The 22750-nt window shown below is 41.4% G+C and overlaps 1 protein-coding gene across 2 annotated transcripts in view; it reads left to right on the top strand.

Annotated features, from left to right (window-relative positions):
• The first annotated feature begins 888 nt into the window (after positions 1-888).
• Positions 889-22750, top strand: part of psd2 (pleckstrin and Sec7 domain containing 2) — a 60262-nt gene continuing 38400 nt past the window's right edge. Inside the window, exons 1-3 of one of the 2 annotated variants that reach the window (XM_049484056.1) lie at positions 889-1110; positions 18541-19095; positions 19897-20592. In XM_049484056.1, the coding sequence (XP_049340013.1) occupies positions 18620-19095; positions 19897-20592 (1172 nt within the window). In that variant the 5' untranslated portion in view covers positions 889-1110; positions 18541-18619. The remainder of the gene's footprint in view (positions 1111-18540; positions 19096-19896; positions 20593-22750) is intronic. The other variant, XM_022684069.2, reaches the window with a different exon arrangement.

Below are 22750 nucleotides of genomic sequence, written 5' to 3'. Positions count from 1 at the left end.
TCTAAAGAAGGACTGGCTAAAATTGAAAAAAAATAAATAAATAAATGGATGGAATATATAGAAAATATGGAATATAAGTTTAAGAATGCAAATGAGTACTTTAAACTTTGTACCACCATTGACCACAATCAAATACAGTTCATCCAATATGTGTGGGCACGTATAGGGCACCAGATCTAATTGGCACCTAACTGGGCATTTTATCGTGTTTTTTTTTTATACCTGTAGGACAACCTCTTCTAGAAAGGGCACACTTTGAGACCCAGTCTAGTATGAGTGGCATAGATGGCAAATTATAACAAAATTATGTGGGAATTATGTTCCAAATATAGACAGATGTTGAAGCTTTTTCAACCATGGGGGCACCTGAGGTGATTTCTCAGTATATCCTCACCTGGGCGTCAAAACCCAATGTTGAAATTAACAGCACATATCGATTAAAAAACAACATTACATTGGTATTAGCTTCCAAAGTTAAAAAGATGTTTACTTTTTTTCAAACATGGGGGCACCATTGGTTTTGCAGGGGTGGCAACTGCCCCCACCTGATCTGATCTGATGATCTGATGGTTGCAACTAAGGAAGAGTTGTCTCCCCTCTCTTTCCCGTGCTTCATCATCTTCACTGACTCTTTTTGGACGCGCGCGCTCGATTGAGCTCCACAATCAAAAAAGCATAAACACTCCCTTGAAGCCCGTAGTCGCGCGCTGTGTAATGTATAATTGATGCTGCAAAAATACTGGGAGCAACAGGGCTCAGATCCGCGCGAGCCTGGCAAGGTTCTGCGTTTACCCTCATGCTGCGTTTACAGCGCGCACACAAACACACACACACCACAAGGGCGCGCGCGCGCACACACACACACGCACGCGAGAACGCAGCTCCCCATCACCCAGGCAGGCGCAGCCAGTCGGGACTGCCGCCTCGCGCCGGCCGGACCTGCAGCTGCTGTGTGAGCCTCGAGCGCGCGCTGGTGGTCGGTGGGAGGGTGCGCGCGGACTCTTGCTGCTCCTGCTGCCTTTGCTGCTGCTGCTGCTGCTGTGGATAAAAAAGGGGCGATCAAAGCAAAGACGGTTCTGAAGTCTGCGCGCGAGGCTGGCTAGTTTGCAGGTGAGCACAATGACATGCACGCACAGACGCACACGCATACGCATGCATGCACGCGGGAGCGTTGCATCCATCCATCCATCTATCGCCCACCAGGCAAGATCCCTCCATGCATTATTACTGTATAGTGCAGTGAATGCATGAGGGGGGGGGGGGGGGGTCACTGCATTTCGTTGCATTGTTGGGGGGCATGCATTGCTCATGTGGCATCGCAGAGTAGCATGCATGCTAGGCTCATACAGCCAGGGTTTGCTCTGTACCGGCAGGTTGCCCCCCCCCCCCCCCCCCTACCTTCCATTCTCTTTCTCTTTATACCCCTGGCTCTCTTCCTAGGACTGATGGTTGTTGTGTGTGTGTGTTTTTCAATGCACACTGCAATCAATATGCAGCGCGCGCTCGACTCTGGGCTGTTTTTAGACCCCCTTTTTCTGTTTCAGACCCCCTCTTCCTCTCCCATGCTGGTGCACGGGTAGCAAGCCGTGCTGATTTAAATGAGGAACGGATGGTCTTTAAAAGCATCCCAGGCTCTGTGTTGTGTGTGTGTTTTGTTTTTTTTTTTTTTGAAAAAGGAGAAAAGAGAGAGAAGCAGCAGCGACTAGAGGAGGCAGGCATCAGCAGCAGCACGAGCAGCATAGAGGGTCCCCCAACCATGCTGTTGCCATTGGTTACGGTGAAGAGAGGGAGGGAGGGATGGATGGAGGGATGGAGGGGGGCGGTCTAACATGGCTGAGGCTCAGAGCGGTTTACTCCACCATGCTTAACACAACGGCTCCCTGTGTGCCTCTCTGTGTATGTCTGTCTGCCTGTTCTATCTGTCTGTGAGGGTCTCTCTCTCCTTCTCTCTCTTTCTCTCTTCACACACACAAACACACAAGCATGAGCATTTAGGCAAAGTGTTTGCAGCTCCAGGCAAAGCCCCAGATTAGCAGCTTCAAGCAGGTGTGTGCACCAGAAACCCCTTATTTTAGGTGGGCTCCAGATTTGTCCCAGACAAAACACCAGCAGCATCTTTTCCCCCAAGAACTGAAGGGTGTTGGACTCTTAACATAATATAGAGATTATATTTTTGCCAAAAAATATATATGAAAACCAGGTTGGCGTCCAGTAGCAGACTGAGGCTGTTTGAAGAGCATGGGTGAAATACAGTATTAAAAAGGGCACCTAGTGACTGACATAACATGGCACCCTCTGAGACACTGTCTAGCAAGGCTCTGACAGATAAAGCACTTCATTACAGCACACTTTTCTGTTAGAAGGGCGGAAGGGCTGATGAGCACTCATCATTAAGACACCGAGGGAAATAGAGGGCACATCATCATCATTTTTTTGCACAAAGGGGCACCACTGAGGGTACTTGATCACTTTTTCCACCGCAAGAAGGGCAGCCAGAAGAATACTTTTAATGTCTCTTTTATGCCACCCTAGAGGGCACTTTAGTAATGTTTTTTTTTTCAAATATGGGGGCATTGAGCCTGTCAGTGTTGATGTCAAAGCCCAATGTTGAAATCAGCTTTACATATCCATCAAATCTGTTAAAAAAGCAACGTTTCAAGGCTCACCTATGCTTCCATAGCTGTTTGCATGCAGAAAATACATACAACGTATAATGTGTTGATATTGACTAAAATAATTCACAATGATAACCTGTAAAAAAAGTGTTGACATATATTGGTTGGATTTGCCTTTTACCAACACTGGTAAATTATTATTAGCAAGCTGTGGTCCAAAATATTGGAACTAACTGTTTCTTCTAAATGTTTTGAAATGTTTATTTGGAACACCATCAATGCAGCACAAAAGCCAAGAACATATCAACTATGGTTAACAGGTTGTGTGGACATTTACAAGTTTAGCAGACGTTGGGTTTTGGTCACCATACTGTAGCTTACCACAACAGTTGCTGTTTCACTTTTGGAAGATGTTGGATTTTGGCTACTTGGAACCAACTATCATTTATTTTCTACATCAAACAGACATTGGCATTAGACATTGTTCTGATGTTGAACTTTGGTCATGTGACATCACTACATTCAACCTGATATCAACCTCTGTCAAAGCTGGTGTCCAGAGTGGACAAAACCACTGCTATGAGCCTTAGAGCTTGTGAGCACCTACTCATCTGACATTTCTTTAGAAATCAAGGGTATTCATGGAGAGATAGCACCATAGCAGTGATGATTTGATTGCCTTCAGCACACACAAAAAAGTCTATCAGCAAGGTCAGGTTGGTGATTCTCTTGTTGGATAATTAGTTCTGGATCACAGATGTTGTCCAATCCCATACATCAATCACTCTAGAGAAGTTACACTTCTCCACAGCCCCAATGCCTCTGGGGCTTTATACCTCACTAGCTGATGCCTGGTATTGGATATAGTGACCTTAGGCTTATGTGTAGCTGCTCTAATTCTATTGGCTATTCTGTATTGGAGATTATACAAGCTGTATGCGTGTGTGTGCCTGTGTCAGCAACGCATGCACTTTAAAGGGCACCCAGACTGTGTAGACTTGCATGCCTTACATTACTGTAAACGCTATTATTATTATAATATAACACAAAAATATTTGGTTTACTACAAAACCTGATCATGTTGTCAATGTTGCATTAAGATAATGACGTACGGTTGCGCCAAAAATAAAACAGCACAATCTTTTTCGAGGGTGATGCTCTAGCTGGAAGCTGGAAAGGCTGGATGCTACAGGATATTTGAGATTGAGTAGATGCTCATTACTCCATAACCAATCAAGCTGCTTGACCAGCAAAACCAGCCAGACCACACAGCATTACCAGCAAGAATAGGTGAAATGCAACATATACTATGCTGGTAATGAGCTTTATTTTTGCCTGAATTATCAGAATAATCCAGAAAACAACCTTAGAGGGGAAATCCGAGTGAAATGGACTTGGTTTGTATTGAAACATGATAACAAGTACCTCCATTTATCCCCAGCAATCTGAAATAAAGCACTTTTAGCTGATGCTCCCAACAAGCTTACAATGCTAGCGATAAATTGCTATGTTTACACCATTAACTAGCTCAAAGAGGCTCTACGCGTCATTGGTAGAATTCTGAGGGTTCTGACAATTAAAACAAGGCACTCAGAACTTTAAAAGTGCACTGCTAGTTTATTTAAATACTGTTTATACAAACAGTACCTTGAGGTAGTTCTGCAGGTGTCGGAATCTTGAAATTAAGACACAAAAATTCATGAGCATGAAGGAATAGGTAGGATAGGGAAATAAATTACAAAATTAATTAAGTTGAAATGCATGAATTATATCTCTATAATATTCATGCATTCCCACATAATCCATTTAGCAATCTGTTCCCCTCTTCTTCTTATTTGCTCATACTTGTCAGACAACTTATCATGACTTAATTGCAAGATGTTGTGTTTGTGGTGTAAAAATAACAGTTTATTTACATAGGAAAAGTTATGCCCCTATCACTAGCATTGTAAACCTGTTGGGAGCATCAGCTAAAAGCTCTCTATTTCGGAAGCTCTATTTAACAGGCTTCCCTTGAAAGTAGCTCAGCTGTGTTCACCAGGTTAGTTGTGTTTATTATAGCTGGAGAAACTGCATGTGAATGTCTTCAAAAGCATTCATTGTTCAGATTCTGGTTAGCATTGAGTGCATAAGTGCATTCTGAGCAGTAACAACGCGCATGTTAAACTAAACTACAGACCCTCGCGCCTTTCTCTCTTGATTTAGCCGAAATAAAGGCGTCAGACGCGCAGACACGGCAGCGCCAGACCAGACACCAGACGCCTGTAGAGTCAGACTCTCTCTCTCCCTCTCTCTCTCTCTCTCTCATGTGGAGGACCTCCTCCACTGGCACAGTGCTGCTGAGGATGAGCTTAATAAGATTTATCCCTGGGAATGATTTAAGTGAAGGCGTTGTAAGTGATACGACGACGATCCAACACGACGTTTGACCTTGAAAGCAGTGGATGTGACAGAACGGGGTGATTTAACACGGCTGGCTAGTTCACACTCGCCTGTTAGTGCACTGATGTGTCAGAAGAGTGAACAAAAAGAAAAGAAAGAAGGACAGAAAGCCCTGCCTCCGTTTAGCCTGCCCTCGATGCAGGACACAGCCCTACCGGTCAATTTATCACTCCCATGTTTCCTGCTGTACACTGAGCTGTGATGATTTGTGCCCAGGCTATAATAACAGAATGCGCTGTGTGAGGAGTGACTGTGCGCAATGTGTGTGTAATAGTTGTACATGTGTGTGTGTGTGTATGCGTGTGGGGTTGCCTGCGTCGTCTCGAGACTGAAAAGGGTTAGTGGGTCAAGTAGGCAGGCGATCAGACTGCAGACTGCATGCAGTGTGAGACAGGGAAGAAAAGAGAAAGAGAGATGAGAGGAAGATGGTGAGATATTTAGGCTACATAACTGTGGAATAGTGTAGATCAATCTTTTTTTTAATCCATTAGAAAGAGGCAAGACCCATTTCTAAATATTGATACCAAATTCAAAATTGAATCAGATAAATTCAATAAGCAGATCCTGCTAAGCTATGTCATAAATAAACTTTTTTTATGTCATAATTTTTTTTCCAGAAATCCAGTCAGAATTAGTTATATGGATCGAAAAACCTTCAATAAAGTGTTTACATTGTTGAAATGGTTGGGACAGACCTGTAGAAGCAGAAAACACTCTTTTAAAGGACCTAGTTTTATCTCCGCACTAACCCAGCACTCCTGCATTCTGTTAATAAGTTGAGATGAAGGAACACCCATTCACACAATGTCCTGTAATGCTCTCAGGATATTTAGTACATGTCACTTAGGGCTTTCATGAATTAAAATGATGGACAGAATTGAAAGGTTCTGTGACACACGTCTCCATGGGCTCTTTTCAATTAACAATCTTAATTTCCAATATGTTGTTTTCTTTTACTCTTCTGACTCTGTGGCTCTTGCAAATTGCGAATGAGGCATCCCTAATTTAAACAATAGCTTAAATAAAGAATGATGATAAAATATAATTGAAAGATTAGTCGACTATTTTTATTATAGTTTTATCTATTTTTACAAAGGCTGTCAACATTAACATGTTAACTTGTGCAGTTAATCTGGAGATAACCTTTGATGCAAATTATTCACGTGACAAATTTGACAGAGCCTGGTGACGCATTAGCAGTTTTATTTAGAGATATAAGACAGCAACACTTACTGTTAAGTACAGAAGGTAGATTAGGTTTTGTTTATGCTGAAGTCTGTACAGTATTTATGCTCTCACTCGTGATCATGCACACTAGAGGTGGGCGATACCGGGAATTTTGGTATCGATCCGATACCAAGTAAACGCAGGGCCAGTATTGCCGATATCGATACTGATACCGATACTTTTTAATATTTAAGCTTTATAGATCCAAATGATCCAAAAACCTAGGATATAATTTCACCAAACATTGTAAGTGATAACAAAATACTTTAGTATCACAATCAACATTTTTTGTTTAGAAACAATGGAACAGTAACAAAACAAAGTTTAAATATAAAGTAAAAATATATTAAAAATTAAAATAAAAATTCTCCCCTCACTAGACATCTTTTCTAGTTCTTTGTTTCTTTGTTTCTTTTTTTTAATAGAATTGTCATTTGGAAAAACAATAAAAAATAAGGACTTGTCTTCCTTTCAGTGCAATTCAAATGCAAGTTTTTCTTAAATAAACAGAGTGTAAAAAAATATCACTCAACACTAATCTCCTGAGGTAGAGGCGTGTCGACTCGAGGAGAGCGCTGAGTGGGTGGGGCCAGGCTGAGCCTACCTGCGTGGTGTTTGGCTGGCTTTGCTGAGCCATGTGACGCATGTGCAACAACAAGAGACCAGAGAGTAGACTGTGGTGAATCCTCGTGCGCAGCAGTCAGTGCGTGCGGCAGAGAAAAAAGCTTGAATATCGATATTTTTACACGAGTATTGCTCAATACCAATACCAGCGTTGGTATCGATATTATCGATATTTGGATCGATCCGCCCACCTCTAATGCACACACTTACACAAACACACACAGCTGATGCACGTTTCCTCTTTTCAAGCTGTTGAGTGTGGAATATGGAGCTACACTAGCATTTATTTTCTCCATTAAAACTCTCAGTAACTCAGCATTATTTACAATATTCTATATTAAAAAGCGTTAAAACGACCCTGAGATATTATAATACAGTAAAAAAAGATCTGATCTACCAGGAATAAAACCACACTCCATTATTTTTGTCCCCTTCACAAAAATACAGGTAAATACCATCATTGAAAAATGTAATCATGATTTTATCTTTGATTTTGTCACAGAATATTGTTGTGATTAATACAATTATTTGTAAGGGATTGACACTAATAATACATATCTAAAGGTTTCTAACACTGATTATTGTATTCATATTTAAAATACCAATTATCTCAAGCTTTGTCTTAAGAAATAAAAAGTGTGATTAATTAGATTATTTTTTTAATCGATTGACACCTTTTACCACACATGCCCATCACCACCATCTCTTATGATAAAACACTCAGCTAGTTTAGATAACCTAAAACCATTTTTCACACAGGGTAAATATATTTGGAAGGAAATTTTCAGATTTATTTAGACTTTATACAGATACTCCAGCACAGTACAGGGGGACCTGCAAAATGATGGCCCATTTTAACTGACTGTATATTTGTTTTCCTCCCAGGCTGACTCATTTCCCTGTCTTTTTTGTAGAGTTTGGACTGACTTTACCTCCTTATCCACCAATCTTCAGCCTAGACACAGTGCTTCTGCAGACTCCCTATTTTAAACCTTTGGGTGGGTCTAATTAGCTGTGTGATAATGCTTTCATTTTCTAGTGGTGAAGCCCAGACTCTTATCTGTAAGAATAATCCCTCGCTCAGAGTGGCTGATTAAGCTGGTCCGTATTGCTGTATCAGTCTATTTCCCCCCCCCCCACTGCTCTGGGACTCTTCTGTCTCGCTTTGTCTGTCTTGTTAGTCATCCACCGCATAGCACAGTTCTCTCGCCATCCCCAAGGAAATGGTGCCTTGTTTTAATACGATCAATAAGGACTTGGGCCTAAAAAAGCATGAGTGGGCGAGATCAAGGCTGGACGGGGTTGGGGGAGGGTGAGGGAGAGTCAGGGGAGAATACAACACAAAACCTGCAATGCAAAACAGCCTATCAATTTACTGCTAGTGTTCAGTGAGCATGGGCTCATGTGTGTGAGCTCCGAGAATGCATTACAACATCAGCTGAGGGCTTGAAGGCAGCCTATGAAGCCTACAGTCACACCTTTTCAAATATCTGGTGTGGGCTGTGCAATTAATCATATTTGTATTGCTATCAGGCTCAGAGATTTCAAAACAAAACAGTTGTGATGATACCTTAAATAACAGCAAACTCTGCAGACTGGCTGTGTTCACATGACATAAACAGGCAGGAGACAGGGTGAGGTAGGGATCCACAGTAACCGCACCCAACAAACTACTTCTTAACCTCATTTCAGGTTTCATGTCTTAATGGATTCTTGAACACAGAACAGAGCCAAAAAGATGTCAGTTTTTGCTTAAAGCTAAACATACAGTGGTCCTGTTAGCATTGTGACTGTTAGCATCATACCAGCCAAATCCAGCATCCTCGTCTATTGGTAATGTGGCTGTAAGCATCATGGTATCATGCTCAAACCCAGCCCACTTGGTGAGGTAATGGTAAAGCTAGAATAAATGTTAGACTAGCTACTTTTTCTGGTCATTTTTCCACACAGCTTTTGTAACAGAAAATAGACACAGAAGCTACGATCACACAGCAGGTAAATGTGGCCCAAATCCACTCTATTACTAAATACTACGGGTGTGTCATTTGTATGGCTGTGTAAATAGCAAAAACACACTAAATCAAACACAATACATTTTTTATTCCGATTTGGATCACTTTATTATGTGGTATTAAAATCCAATACATATCGATTCATGACATCGCAAGGTGATAAAACACAACGAAATGTCCTTCTGGACAGGACTAAAATTATCAGAGGACCATGGAGTTCAGTGAAAAACAGTATATAAATCAGCCTGTAATTTTCTTAGAGAACATCTGAGAAAAACACATACATGGTCGTTCTGGACGGAAATAAAATCACAGAGGACCCCCCATAAAAGAGAAAATTACCCTAGAACCCCCTGAGAAACTAATCCTCTCTGGATAGGGCTTTTTACATCAAACAGGAATGGAAAATGGACTGCAGCAATTTAATTTACGTTTCAGGAAAAAAGGGAAGAAAAAGAAGTGGCCAAATGCGGCTACAGATTTCTGCTGCAGCATCAACTTGTCCTTTCTAGCAAGCCAGAGCAAATTCTTGGTGATAAGTTCATCTGCAGCATACGTGGTCACAGGATGCTGGCCAGAATATGCTGTGCACAGGACACTGTTGGCTAGATATTTCTAGTTGGTGGGCTGCGAAGTCCAGCAGTGATGGTGAAGTGTTTAAAAACTCCGGCACCACTGCTGTGTGTGCTCCACTTGTAGACACTGGTACACCACCACAACTGTCATGGAACATTATACTTATCGGTACCACTTTAAAATAAGACTACCTTCATAAAGGGTTTATAAATGGTTTACAATTAGTTTATTAGGTTGTAAATGCCTTAAAAAGCATTAATAATCAGTTATAACATATACATAGAAAGGGCAACAATATAGATGGCTGTGGGTTCACAACTTTTCTACAACTGATTATTAATGCTTTTTAAGGCATTTACAACCTAATTAATAACCATTAATAAACTAATTGTAAAAGTAGTCTTATTTTAAAGTGGTACCTACTTATCTTATGTCCCGTGACATTTGGTATGTCAGTGTAAATGTATTCAGTGTGTACTTACAGTTCTTATTAGGATGTTCTTTTATTTGCTAAACAGGCTTCTTGTTAAATGTTACCTGATGTTTTTGATTCTGCTGGATGTGATTATGTTGCTGTGGTGTCGGCCTGTTCAAACTTAGTCAGTGCAAGTTTCAGTGTGAGAGTGTGTGCACAGAGTACACTGCTGGCACTGTGTGTGTGTGTGTGTGTGTGTGTGTATTGGAGTGAGTGCTGCTATGTTTACAGTACAGAGAGAAAGAGAGAAAGGCTGAGTGGCAGGTTGACTGAAAGTAATTAAGGAGAATTGATCATTTTTAAGAGCACAGTGTTCTGCTGACAGCAGTGGAACTCTTGTCTCTCTCTCTCTCTCACACACACACACATACACCTCCACACTCACACACACACACACACACACACCCACACACACACACTCAGCTCTGCAGTTTTCCCTTCTTTACTGCATGTGTGGATGAAAAGAAGCAGTTTAAAACTTGCTGTCATTCCTCTCTTATGAATTGTCACACATAACTTCATATCTCTCTTTCATGTGTCGAGCCAGAATAATAATTCACTCTCTTTATTTCTGTCCCACGCTCTGTCTCTCTCTCTCTCTCTCTCTCTCTCTCTCTCTCTCTCTCTCTCCCTCTCTCTCTCTGGCTGTCTGTGTGTCACACTCACTTTTTCTGCCCCTCTCCCTCTCTCTCTCAAACTCTCTCTGTCTTTTATGTGTTGAGCCAGAATAATAATTCAGTCTCTTTTCATCAATCGCTTCCTTACTCTTTCTCTTTTTTTGTGTCTCATTGGCTCCCTCTTTCTGTTTTAATCAGACTCTCCCTCTCCTCTCATCTCTCTCTCTCTCTCTCTCTCTCTCTCTCTCTCTATCTCTCTCTCTGTCTCTTTCTCAAACACACACACTTTTCCTATTGGCTTGTCTGTAATGAGCACAATATTGCCAAAACTCTCTCTCTCTTTAACTCTCTCTCTCTTTCTCTCTCTCTCTCTCTCTCTCTCTCTCTCTCTCTCTCTCTCTCTCTCTCTCTCTTTTCTGTCAGCATAAAATATCTTGCTAGAGTTGCAGTGTGCTCCCATAATCTCAATCATTTAGAATAAGCTGGTCATGATGACTAGTGTTTTTGATGTTCCAAAAACTTAAACCGAGTTTATTATTATTACTATTAAGTCTTGACTCATTGAACAATAAAAGAGGGTCCAGACACAGCAGAGAGAATAAAAGAGAGACATTGGAGAGAGAACAGAGAAAGAGGCTAATGCAGAAAATAGTACACTATTATTTAAGAGACATTCAGAAAAAAACAGATCGAGAGACAGAAATGTAAGAGCACGACATAAAGCGAGAAAAAGGGGAGATATACAGTGGAAAGAGAAAAAGTGAGGAATGCACAGGTGGAGGAGAGAGAGAAAGAGAGCAGGCAAGTGATATACAATGACATGCCACCATATTGTGCCCCAGGACATTTGCCATGTCCCATGGAAGCTAAAGTAAACTGCAGATTTCTAGCTCAACACTGCTGTTCACAATCATTGACTGCGCTGTCCACTGTGGACGTTTATGATCTAAACTTATGCACATACAAGGGCAACTGTGGTCAAAATCTGCTTCATTTTGTGCTCCATTATCTTCATACTTTGAGCATTTTCTCTAATTGTAAATTTTCACTAGGTGCATGATGGGAAGTAATCTTAAAAGAAACGTAGTTACAGCAAGATTCCCAGTCTTTGCAGAATAATAATAGATTTACTTCCAATGCCAATGCCAATCGTATACATAAAGAAAAGACTTTGAAAAAGACTTTGCAAAAGTTTAACAATTAGTTCTTACTCCAAAATACTGGAAATACATTGCTTTAGAGATTATTTGCCATAATGTTAATGGTAGATATTAAAGAGGAACTGTTGAACAATGCAGCGCAAATAGAACAAAATGTAGAATGTGGACAGGACCCTGGCTTAATAAATGGAGACAACTTCTTGTTTGTTGCTGGAGAAATGTCATAATTTGCATTAGCCAAGTCTAAAATGTTATTTTAAATTTATTGGAACGTCAAGACCAGAAAAAGACTTCTCGTCATGACTACAATACACAAAATGGTCAAAATAACTGCAGTTTGCTACAACTCACCTGATCTTATTGTGAAATTGGAAATTTGCCTGCAGTGGTGAAACCTAGTACAAAAGCCATTTAACAGAAAGCTGGTGTTTAAAGCTGGTGTGTTCCTGGCTTTAATCTCTCTCCCTTTATTTATTTATCTTTTTTGATATCTCTGTTTTTTCTTTCTTTCCATCTTTCATATCTCTCTCTCCCTCTCCCTCCCTCTCTCACACCTCTCTCTCTGTAGAGACTGGTTTGTAGCAGTAATTTGTTTGTGGGCTGGTTTGTGGTGCTGAAACTGGAGCCGAGTTCTGGGTTTAGGAACATCTGTCAGCCACCCAGCACTGGGACCCTTAGTAATGCTCTAAATAACAGCCCGCCTTTCTGAAGGAAATTAGCCTGCGTGTGGGTTTGGTGTGTGTGTGTGTTTGTGTGTGTGTGTGTGTATGTAAGTGTATACACTGATGAGCCACAATATTTTTTCACCTCCTTGTCTCTGCAGTCATAGTCCATTTATTCAGCACCACTGATCATATAGGAACACTCTGTAGTTCTATGATTATAGACTGTAGTTTTTTTGTTCTTCTGCATACTTTTCTTCAGGACCCCAGAGAACCACAACAGAGCTGGCATTTTTTGGTGGTCATTCTCAGCACTGCAGTGAACCCTAACATGGTGGTATGTATGTGTATGTTTGTCTGTTGTGCTGTTATGAGTGGATCAGACACAGCAGTGCTGCTGGAGTTTTTAAACATCTCAGTATCACAGCTGGTTGTGGTGGTTCTGTGGGGTCCTGCTCATTGAAGAACAGGGTAAAAGGACTATAATAAAGTATGAAGAGAAACAGAAGGAGAGAACAGGGTGTAATGATAGAACACTAAAGTTCTCGTATATGGTCAGTGGAGGGGATTATTTGTAGAATGACTATAGGAACAAGGAGGTCCTATAAATCTCATGGCTGATCTCATGGTTTATATCCTCCTGAACAAGAGTTCAGAAATCAATATTTAATGGAATAACCCTGGTTTTAATCACAGATTTCATGCATCTTGGCATGTTCTCCTTCACCAGTCTTACACACTGCTTTTGGATAACTTTATTCCACTTCTGGTGCAAAAATTCAAGCAGTTCAGCTTGGTTTGATGGCTTATGATCATCCATCTTCCTCTTGATTATATTCCAGAGGTTCTTAATTTGTTAAAATCAAAGAAACTCGTAATTTTTAAGTGGTCTCTTATTTTTCCAGTGCTGTGTAAACTGCATGTACTGTACAGAATGTCAAAAGGCCACTTGCTGCTGCTGTCGAATGACCAAAGAGCCGGTGGCAGGAGGGGGGCAGGTAGCAAAGAAAGAGAAACAGAGAGATAGAACATAGAAAGATTCAGACAGAAAAATAAACAACTGTGCAGACACAGAAGAGACCAGAGAATAAAAAGAGAAAATAGACAGAACAGATAGACAACAAGACAGATGCAAAAACATAAAATTGACACAATTAGAGAAAACAGATGGACAAGCAGAAAATAGAGAGTGAGATACAAATAAATTAATGAGACTTAGAAAAAGAAGAGAAATAAGAAGAGACAAGCAGAAACAAGAAGATGAATGAGAGAGACAGGCAAAAAAAGAGGAGAAATAAGAGACAGGCAGAAAAAAGAGATGAAACAGGAATAGAGACAAGCAGAAAAAAGAAGAGATATAAGAGAGAGACAGAAAAGGAGGAGAAATAAGAGGCAAAAAAAGAGGAGAAATAAGAGAGACAGGCAGAAAAAGAAGGACAAATAAGAAAAGATGGTTAAAGGCATACAGAAAACGAGGAGAAATTTGAAGCAGACCGAAGAAGGAGAAATAAAGAGAAAGACAAGCAAACAGAAATAAAGAAGGAATATAAAGAGAGCAAAGCAGACAGAAGAGAAGAGAGCGACAGAGAGTGACCCTTAAATGTCATATGGAGGCGTTCGCTCCAGAGAGAGAGAGAGAGAGCTGTAATCTTTATTCTAGAGTCAAAAGGTTAAAGGTCACAATATCATTAAGACGGCCCCCGCCCCGGCACACTGTGACACACACCTCACACACTGGACACCTGATTCAATCTCACCATCATACAGCCTCTATCACACCAAATATGTGCCAACAGAAAGATAGCAGTAAGCAGGGTTTATTTCTCACCTAATACAATAGAGCTTTCCACAAAGGCCTGCATTGAACAGTAGCTGCAGTTTTATGGGCGTTTGATTGAATTAGGCCTCAGGCTTTAGATATTCTTAAACTGCAGCGTGTGCGTCAGAGCAGGGGAGGAGAGCTGCAGCTTCTGCACCGAGCTGCTGAAGAGCAGACGAGAGGAGAGGAGACGAGAGGAGAGGAGAGATTTCCTCTCTTCTACAGCCAGAGAGAGGAATTACAGCAGCTAAGACATGCTATGTCATTTATATCATATTCAGTTTTAATCTCTCTCTCTTTCTCCCTCTCTCTCTGGATAAATTCCTCACCCTTAATGCTTATGAAACAGGTTCTTGCGTCTTTTTGTACACAAAGTCAAAACCCAGGATAAATCTATCCCTGATTCAGCTCTACCACAGCATACTGTAGAGGCATATATACTGGCATATATACAAACCAAATTCAATGGGACAGGAATGAATGTTATGTCCCCTTACTGTCTGCCATGTTCCATAGAGGCTGAAGAACACTACACTGATCTGTCGGATTTGTGTGTGGGGTCTCCTGCATTGATTGTGGATGTAATTTGTGATTTCTGCCAGAGTTGTTTGTCTGTTTGCAAGGACAATTCATACCAGATGCCGCCGGTCTCGATTATCCCCATGTGAGGATACACTAGGCCATGTGTATTGTACATTATAAACCACAGAGACATTATAAAGCCTCTGCAATAAACTGGTGTATCCTACATGTATAGCACTCACAGTTTCCTGCTACATGACTGTCTTACAATTCTGGCTGGTTTACCAGCATGACCAGCACACAAAAGCTGGTCCATCAGCATGACCAAATTGGTTAACTCCTAGCATGACAAGCCATTTTGATCAGCTATTTTATTTCAGTTTGATTGTACAGCTTACATGTCCACTATAATCAAGCTTGACCATGCCAGTTAACCAGCATGAAAAGTGTAACCAAAATAATTCCATTAAATTTCATTCAAATCAATTAAACTATATTGCCATTATACTTGTTACACAGGTAAGGTCACACAGGTAAGATACCACATTTATTAAGCAAACAAGATAAACCAAAGCAAAACTGAAAGCGAACATGGGTAACGAAATGTAAAAACAAATAAACAAGACAAAGTAAACTAAACTACAAAAAAAACAAGGAAAAGCAAACAAAGAAAATAAAACTAAGAAGACTTAAGATTAAACTTAACTAAAAAAAAAGAAGAAACATAAAACAAACAGCACAAAACCCTACAGAACTGACAGAAGAACTGTCAGAAGATAAAAGAGGCACATAAAAGACTTCACAAAGAACACTGAAGCAGAGAAGTTTAAATACACCTGCAGGGTGAGGAACACCTGGGCCAGGAAACGAGGGGGCGGAGTTACAAACAAGACACAAGGTGACAACACTAATGGCTAGGGTGGAGACAGGACCATGTGTTTGCAGGGCATGTGGCAAGGAAAACAGCAACAAACAGAGAAGCAGGACTGTAAATAAAAAATACGAGACATAAAGGGCTAAAGGTGTGACAATACTGATACAGGTTTGTATAGTACAATTCATCTCTAGTGCAGTAATAAATTGACTATAGTGAAAAGTTCATCTTAAACCATATGGAACCATATAGCAGCAAAAACTGGATTTTTCAGCAGGGAAATCAGTTTAGTCTAAGCAATTTGACAGGTTTAATACTGTATAAATACTTTTTTAGAAGTGGTTCTCAACCTAGGGGTCACAATGGGGCACCAGAAGGGGACTCTAAAAATATAAGGTTGTATCTGTTCTATATATTATTTTCAGTTCTGTCCATTTATCATAATCTTATTTGGTCGTATCTTAAATGTATTGCCTAATCTTTAAAAAATCACAGAGAAGTGTTGCAAAGACACTTTTGATTTTTAATTTTTTGGGCTGCTGTGACACTTACTATTCACAAATGGGGCCTCCAACTAAAAAAGTTTCTGTGTGGATACTTATACATGTGTGGGCATTCCCAAGCAGTTCCCCAAGGTAACACTTCCTGATCAGTTAACATACTGCTATCCCATGAATTTTGGCATTCCAGTTTAAATGTGTTAATTGAGTGAGTCCATGACATTATCTGAACTTCCTCACTCATTGTATTGTCTTCTTGTCATATCAGGTCATTTAGTGCGGTTATCTGCTTAAAAAGGATACATCAATTCAGTCACAGCCAAAGCTGCTGTCAAACAGCAGTGTATGATAGATGTATTGTACCCCTGAGCAGTTCGTGCCAGATCGTTTGGAGAACACAGTCATGCTGCTTGTCAGACTGCGTGTTGTGGACTGAAATTTGATGAAGTGTTTTAGATATAGAGTGTCAGTTGTATCAGAGATCTGCAAACTCAGCGTCATATGGCGGCATTGTGCTGCACTGCTGCAAGCTTGGTATCAGAGTCCTGAGAGACCTTGCATCTATCAGAGCCAAGTAACAGAGATTTAATCCTGTTAGATGTCTGCCTCTCTTAAACTGCAGTTGTCAGAAGTGTTATTTCAGCTATTGCTTGTGCCCTAGATTCACTCCTCGCCTGGTGTGCATGTCAGGTGGAGGTAGATTTCACAGTAAAACTCAGAAATATATAGTGTACATATAGTGTCTCCCACTCTTTTATATTATATATCTATTTCTTTTTTTACTTATATTTATATATCTATTTCTCCCCCACACTACTGCACCTTGTTTTTGTCTCATGTATGTCTATTTGTGTCCCTGCTGTATTGTACACATAGTGTCTCCCATTCTCCTTTATTATATCTATTATCTGTACTTGCTGTAAAATTGGGAAGGAGAGTAACGTAATTTCAATTCTCTGTATGTCCTGTACATATGCAGTATTGACAATAAAACTACATGACTTGACTTGACTTGAAATACTTGCAATGATAAAAAAAAAAATGTATATGCCAAAGCGACAGTGAAAACGTCTTTTTGAGGTTGTTGTGTATAGCAGATACATGGTTGCTGTATTTCCTTAAAAGTTCAGTGAAATCCTCCCTTTTTGAAGCCAAACAAAAGTTGTGTCTATTAATGCTAGCTAGTATCATATCATTTTTGTGACTATGAACCTTTTGGAGATTAAAAAATGGAACATTTAAAAAAAAGTAACCTTTGACATTATTGACCGCCTGAAAATTGAAAACCTTCATACTGTTTTCTTATTGTATTTATCATATTGTCTCCATATTTAGCTGATATATATTTTTTTTATTTGAAATTCCCAATTTAAAAGTCTAACCAACTCATTAGGACCACGCCTATCACTAGTAATGCCCCCAATATTTGTAGAGTAAAATCTAGCATATGCCACCTCTGATACATGTAAAGCCTCTTTGTACTGCCTCTTTTCAAAATGATACTGATGTAGTATCACTGGTTTAGCCAGCGTGCTAACATCCCCCTGTCCTGACCAACATCAGGACCAACATAGGAGAGATGGGGAGAGAGAGCGCCATCTACCCACCCAGAGAGAACATGGCAAATTTCACTTTTTATGACTTAATTCAATTCATAATTCAACGCAACTCTAGGTCATGTTTATAATTCTGATAGTGACCCAGGTTACGATATTTGGCAAGGGATTTACTCACTTAATTTCATAAGGGTGTCTTTTTATTGTAGTATCTTTTTAACAATTGCCTTCCCCTCCATACCTGTGAAGAATGAACTGATGCAGGCTGCATGCACATAAGGATTTTGTGGGATTACCAAACCCGTTGTCAGAACAGGCAAAGGTCAGGAATCAGGCTGGCATATATAACATAGGCAAATCCATAATCAATATCAAAAGTCGAACAACAGCTCAAAACACAGAAAATCAAAAGAAACCATACTGCTCAGGTAAACAACACGTAGATACATCAGATTAAACAAGACACACTGAGCTGCTTAAAAAGAGTCCTCATCAGGCCTCTCCTGTTTAATTGATGGGCCTTAAGTGAGGGGCGGAGCCTAGCCACAGCACAGGAGCAGGGCATGTTCTTTTCCTACTGAGGTCGGCTGAGAAAAACATTACAATATCTACAGCTAGAAGGCTGGACCATCCAAACCTGTCAGTTTCTGGTGATAGCAAATGTTATGGCTTTCAAGTCTATATTTAAGTATAGTTAGACTATTTATTACTGAAGAATTATAACCCATAGGAGTATATGCAAGGGTACTACACGACAATACTTTGCTGGAGCTCATTTACACCTGTACTAATAACACCTGCACTAATAGGTCACCTTTGCCCTCAACTAATACTTCTTCTGCCTCGTCTGTCTCCTCAGATCTGTAACCATTACCCCCTTGCCTGTCTCTGACCTCACAACCCTGGACTGCCCACTCACCGTGACTGAAGAGGCCGCCATGAGCCAGGAGGGGCAGGGTGACCCCCTCCATGCAGACACCCCACCTCCAGAGATGCTTGCACAGGCCCAAGAGAAGGCCGAAATCCCAGAGACTGGAGATGTGGAGCAAGTTAAGATGGAGAACGATGTTAAGGGGGTGAATGGATCGGAGTGTGAATGTGAGGCAGAGGAACAGGTGAATGGGGATGATGGAGAGATGGAGGCAGATTCAGAAGACGCCAGACCAGAAGAAGAACACAATGGGGACGTGTTGGCCAATGGAGATGTGGAAGGCGAGAGGACAGAAGAAGAGCAGATCGCTGAGGATTCTAAAAAGAATGGAGACAGTGAAAGCTGTTGCCTGCAGGCAGAGTCTGACCACAGCATTGGAGACAGTGCTAATGTCCCTAGCTCTGAATGTGGTGGGCTTGGCGTCCCCCCACCTCCATCGGACCAACCGTCAGAGGATTCGGCAGAGCCGCAGGACCCTGTGAGGTCAGTAATCTAATGATTTATATCAGCCTACCAAAGAACAGATTAGGATTAGCCTACAAAATAAATCTGAATCATTGTTCAGAGAGAGCAAGAGAGAGAGAGAGAGAAAGCAAGAGAGAGAGAGAGAGATAGAGAGAGACAGTGAAAGCAATGGTTTGAAGGTCAGAGCTGTCAAAAGCCTGTCTCATTCTCTTGAGCCATATGATCAAGAAATGGACGTGATTTAGGGTGAAGTGAGGATAAGGTCTTGTTGCTGCTAATGCTTGCAATTCTAATCCAATAAAATCAGAGAAATGAGGCAGAATGAGATATACACCCTGCCTGACGTTTATGCATATTTATGTTCAGATCAGGAAGAGCAGGACTATCCTTTTGGCAAAGTTTCGGGGTTGATCAGGGGGCACGCTAGTAGCAGGGGTATCCGTGCATATCCAATAGAAGCAGTGCAGCATTGCTAAAGGTGGGCTGTAACACGTGTGTTGGAGAAAAGAGGAGGGAGATATTTTGGGGCTGAGTGGCGGGGGAGCTGTCCTGGATGAAGCGCTGCTCTGCAGGGATTCTGCTGCTCCACTCTTGATGCATGAGTGTGACAGTGGCGCAGCTATAGTTAGAAGTATGAACACACCAGCCAGCCCTACGAGGGTTGCCACACACCAGCCAGCCGCCATACTGTCTGCATATGTAGCCTCTGCAGACTTCATGTAGTGCGTGGTTTAGCAGATAACAGATGGTTTAATTGGGCGGCTGTAGTGGATTATGGTATGCTCTGTAATGTGCTAATCAGGGTGCATGTGCACGCAGGGTGCAAAACGGCACTGGCGAGGACAGCGAAGGGCAGGAAGAAGACGAAGGCTGTGACGAAGAGCCGGCTCGGGGGAACGTGGACAAGTTCAGCTCCACCTTTGAGCTTTCGGTGGAAGAAACGGACGCAGAGGTAGAGGAGGAAGAGGAGGTACAGAACCAGGACAGCTTCAGCTCTGCGTTTGAGCGCATCGTGGAGCAAGCCAGTGGATCCGCGGCACTTGAGGACGAGGAGGAGGACGCTGGCGAGGAGGAGCAGGACAGGACCAAGGAGACCCAGGACGGATTCAGCTCCACGTTTGAGCGTATCGTGGAGTCGGAGCTGCTGCGGGGCGGCACCTGCTACAGCAGCTTGGACTCGCTGGACGTGCTCTCGCTCACGGATGAGACAGACAGCTGTGTGAGCTTCGAGGCGCCCCTTACTCCCCTCATCCAGCAAAGGGCATTGGTAGGGCCCGAGCCGCCAGAGCTGGAGCTGGAGACGGTGCAAGAGGGGGCCGAGACCCAGGAGGGGGAGGGAGAGGGGGACAATGGAATGGACGAAGCAGGGTCCGGAAGCCCCCTCCGGACCTCCATCCCAGGCAGCAGGTCTGAAAATGTCCTGAGCCAGCCGGCGCAGTGGAGCATTCCTAATGGATTCCACAATGACCTGCCAGTCAACAGGGAGAGGTCAGGAATCCTGCCCAGCTCTGTCAGGTAAGCGTATTGTTTTAAGACCCCGTGTTTCAATTCTATGCATTATATTTTAGACTGCACACTGTGCTCGATTCTTTCTCTTTGTCTTTCGGGTGTATCATCTCAAAACAAACAATTTGTGCTAAAATCCCCAATGGCATTGGATCCTGCCCTTGAGAAGTCTCCACCAGGAAGGCTGTAAGACACTGGGAGTCATATTGGACAGCATCATTACAATTATGGGCTGATCCACATTTTTCTGATAGTTTTGATATGCAAGTGCCAATACCAATACACATTTTAATAGAGCTTAAGTCATACAAATGTGTATTTATTTTTTTGCTTTACTTATTTAACATAATATTTTTTTATGTTATTACTATTATTGTGGGTATTTTGTTTAAATCATGAGGCTGAAACTAATGGCACAACACTTACACAATACTATTATAAGAGTAAAATAATATACACAAATACACTAAATTTAAATTTTAGTGTATTTGTGGAGTAATGTAATGTACCTGGACTGGAACTGATTGTTCCTACATGCTATTCCAAACTATGTGGCTGCTAATTGAGAATAATATGAATTAAACAAGCTCTCTGTAATGCTTTAGACTCTAGGTCATCTCCTAACATTTAGTGTTTCTGGAAAGTATGAGTGATGGCCTGTTGCCTGATCTGCTCTCACATGAAAGCAGTGCAGGAACTTGATTGACAGATAATATTATGATGCAATCATATTTCCATAACACAGCTTATAGCACATGGCACCATTGGACTTCTGAAAACGGAGGCTGTGGCATCATCAGGGATCCAATCACACACACTCCCTATGAAAGGGCCAACAGCTAGATTTCAATGTAGGCTTTACTGAATGTTTCAAAATATGGCAACAATGTTAACAGCCACAGCTGTATTAGCTAAATGTTGGATTTCCCAATTGCACTTCATTTTAGACGTGTTTATGTCTGTGTTATAAACCAAATGTTACTGCTGTCTCTACCACCTTCCTCTGCGCCTGACCTCTCAAAGGGTGCTTTTACAACTGCCTTGTTTGGTCCTTGTTTGATCTTTTAGTTTGGTCCAAATCAAAATACCAGGTGTGAAACTAAACGATGGTCTTGTTTATTTGCAGTAAGAAGGCACTTTTTTTGATGTTTGAAATGCGCATTGCATTGAAACAGGCTATCGTCACCCATTAAACAATGGTTTAAGAAGTAGAACTGATGTGCTGAAATGTAACTCCTCTGCTCAGTGATACATGTGCACTTGCAAGGAGTCCAATTCTGGCAAAAGGGAAACCTTGAAAGTCAACTTGCCAAACTGACAAAATGTTGACAAATGCTAACAAATTAGTGTCAAGTTTAAGATACAAGTACAAGTAGATACAAAAATCACAAACATAAGCATCAGAAGCATCCATGCTGCTGCATGATGTGCATGCATGTGAAGATGAGTCTTTTCTCTGCAGTATTGTTTAAAGGCTAAGCTCATCTCAGCTTCCTGTAGTTGTTCCTTAAGACTGAACCATCAAAAACCAGACCATGTGTCAATGGGCACAAATGTGGGTCCTTAGTTCCAGACTTTGATTTCTGGCAATTTTCACACTCAGGGGCATAGCAGCAAATTCTGTGCCTTGTAAACTCTCAATGTCAGTGGGCCCCTATCCATGCCAGTACACAAGGAACCTGAGCAAAAGAAAATCAGGATTTTTCATTGGCCCCTCTCCCTACTCAGGCCCTGGGTAGTTATGTGTGCTTTTTTCCCTACTACCACGCCCCTGTTCACACTTGCTGTTTTGTTTCGGACCCAGTCCTGACCAGGACAGATGTGAACGCACACTAAAAACCTTTTTTCAGACTTTGGTTTAGACTTTCAGGTGTGAAAATGCCAAAAATGTTTCAGGGGTGTTTGATCACATCTGGGTCTTAACTCTACAAAGTAGAGGAGAGGCACTGAGTTAGTGATTCTTTATCTAAAACAATATTCTAATGTAGTGTTGAATACCCACCTGTACAACCAGTGGTGTATTGTGTCCAATTTGGCCAGCAGGTGGCATGCAGAGCTCAGTTACTGCCCAGGCCCATTGTGTAGGCTGACTCTGACTAAAGTCAAGCATTTAGTGTCATGTAGTAAACCTTTACTGCAAGATGTGTGGACATTAACTTATTAAGAT

This window comes from Astyanax mexicanus, chromosome 10, assembly GCF_023375975.1.
Source record: "Astyanax mexicanus isolate ESR-SI-001 chromosome 10, AstMex3_surface, whole genome shotgun sequence".
NCBI lineage: Eukaryota > Metazoa > Chordata > Actinopteri > Characiformes > Acestrorhamphidae > Astyanax > Astyanax mexicanus.
The sequence above is the reverse complement of the archived record's forward strand: the minus strand, read 5'-3'. Positions and strand labels throughout refer to the sequence as shown.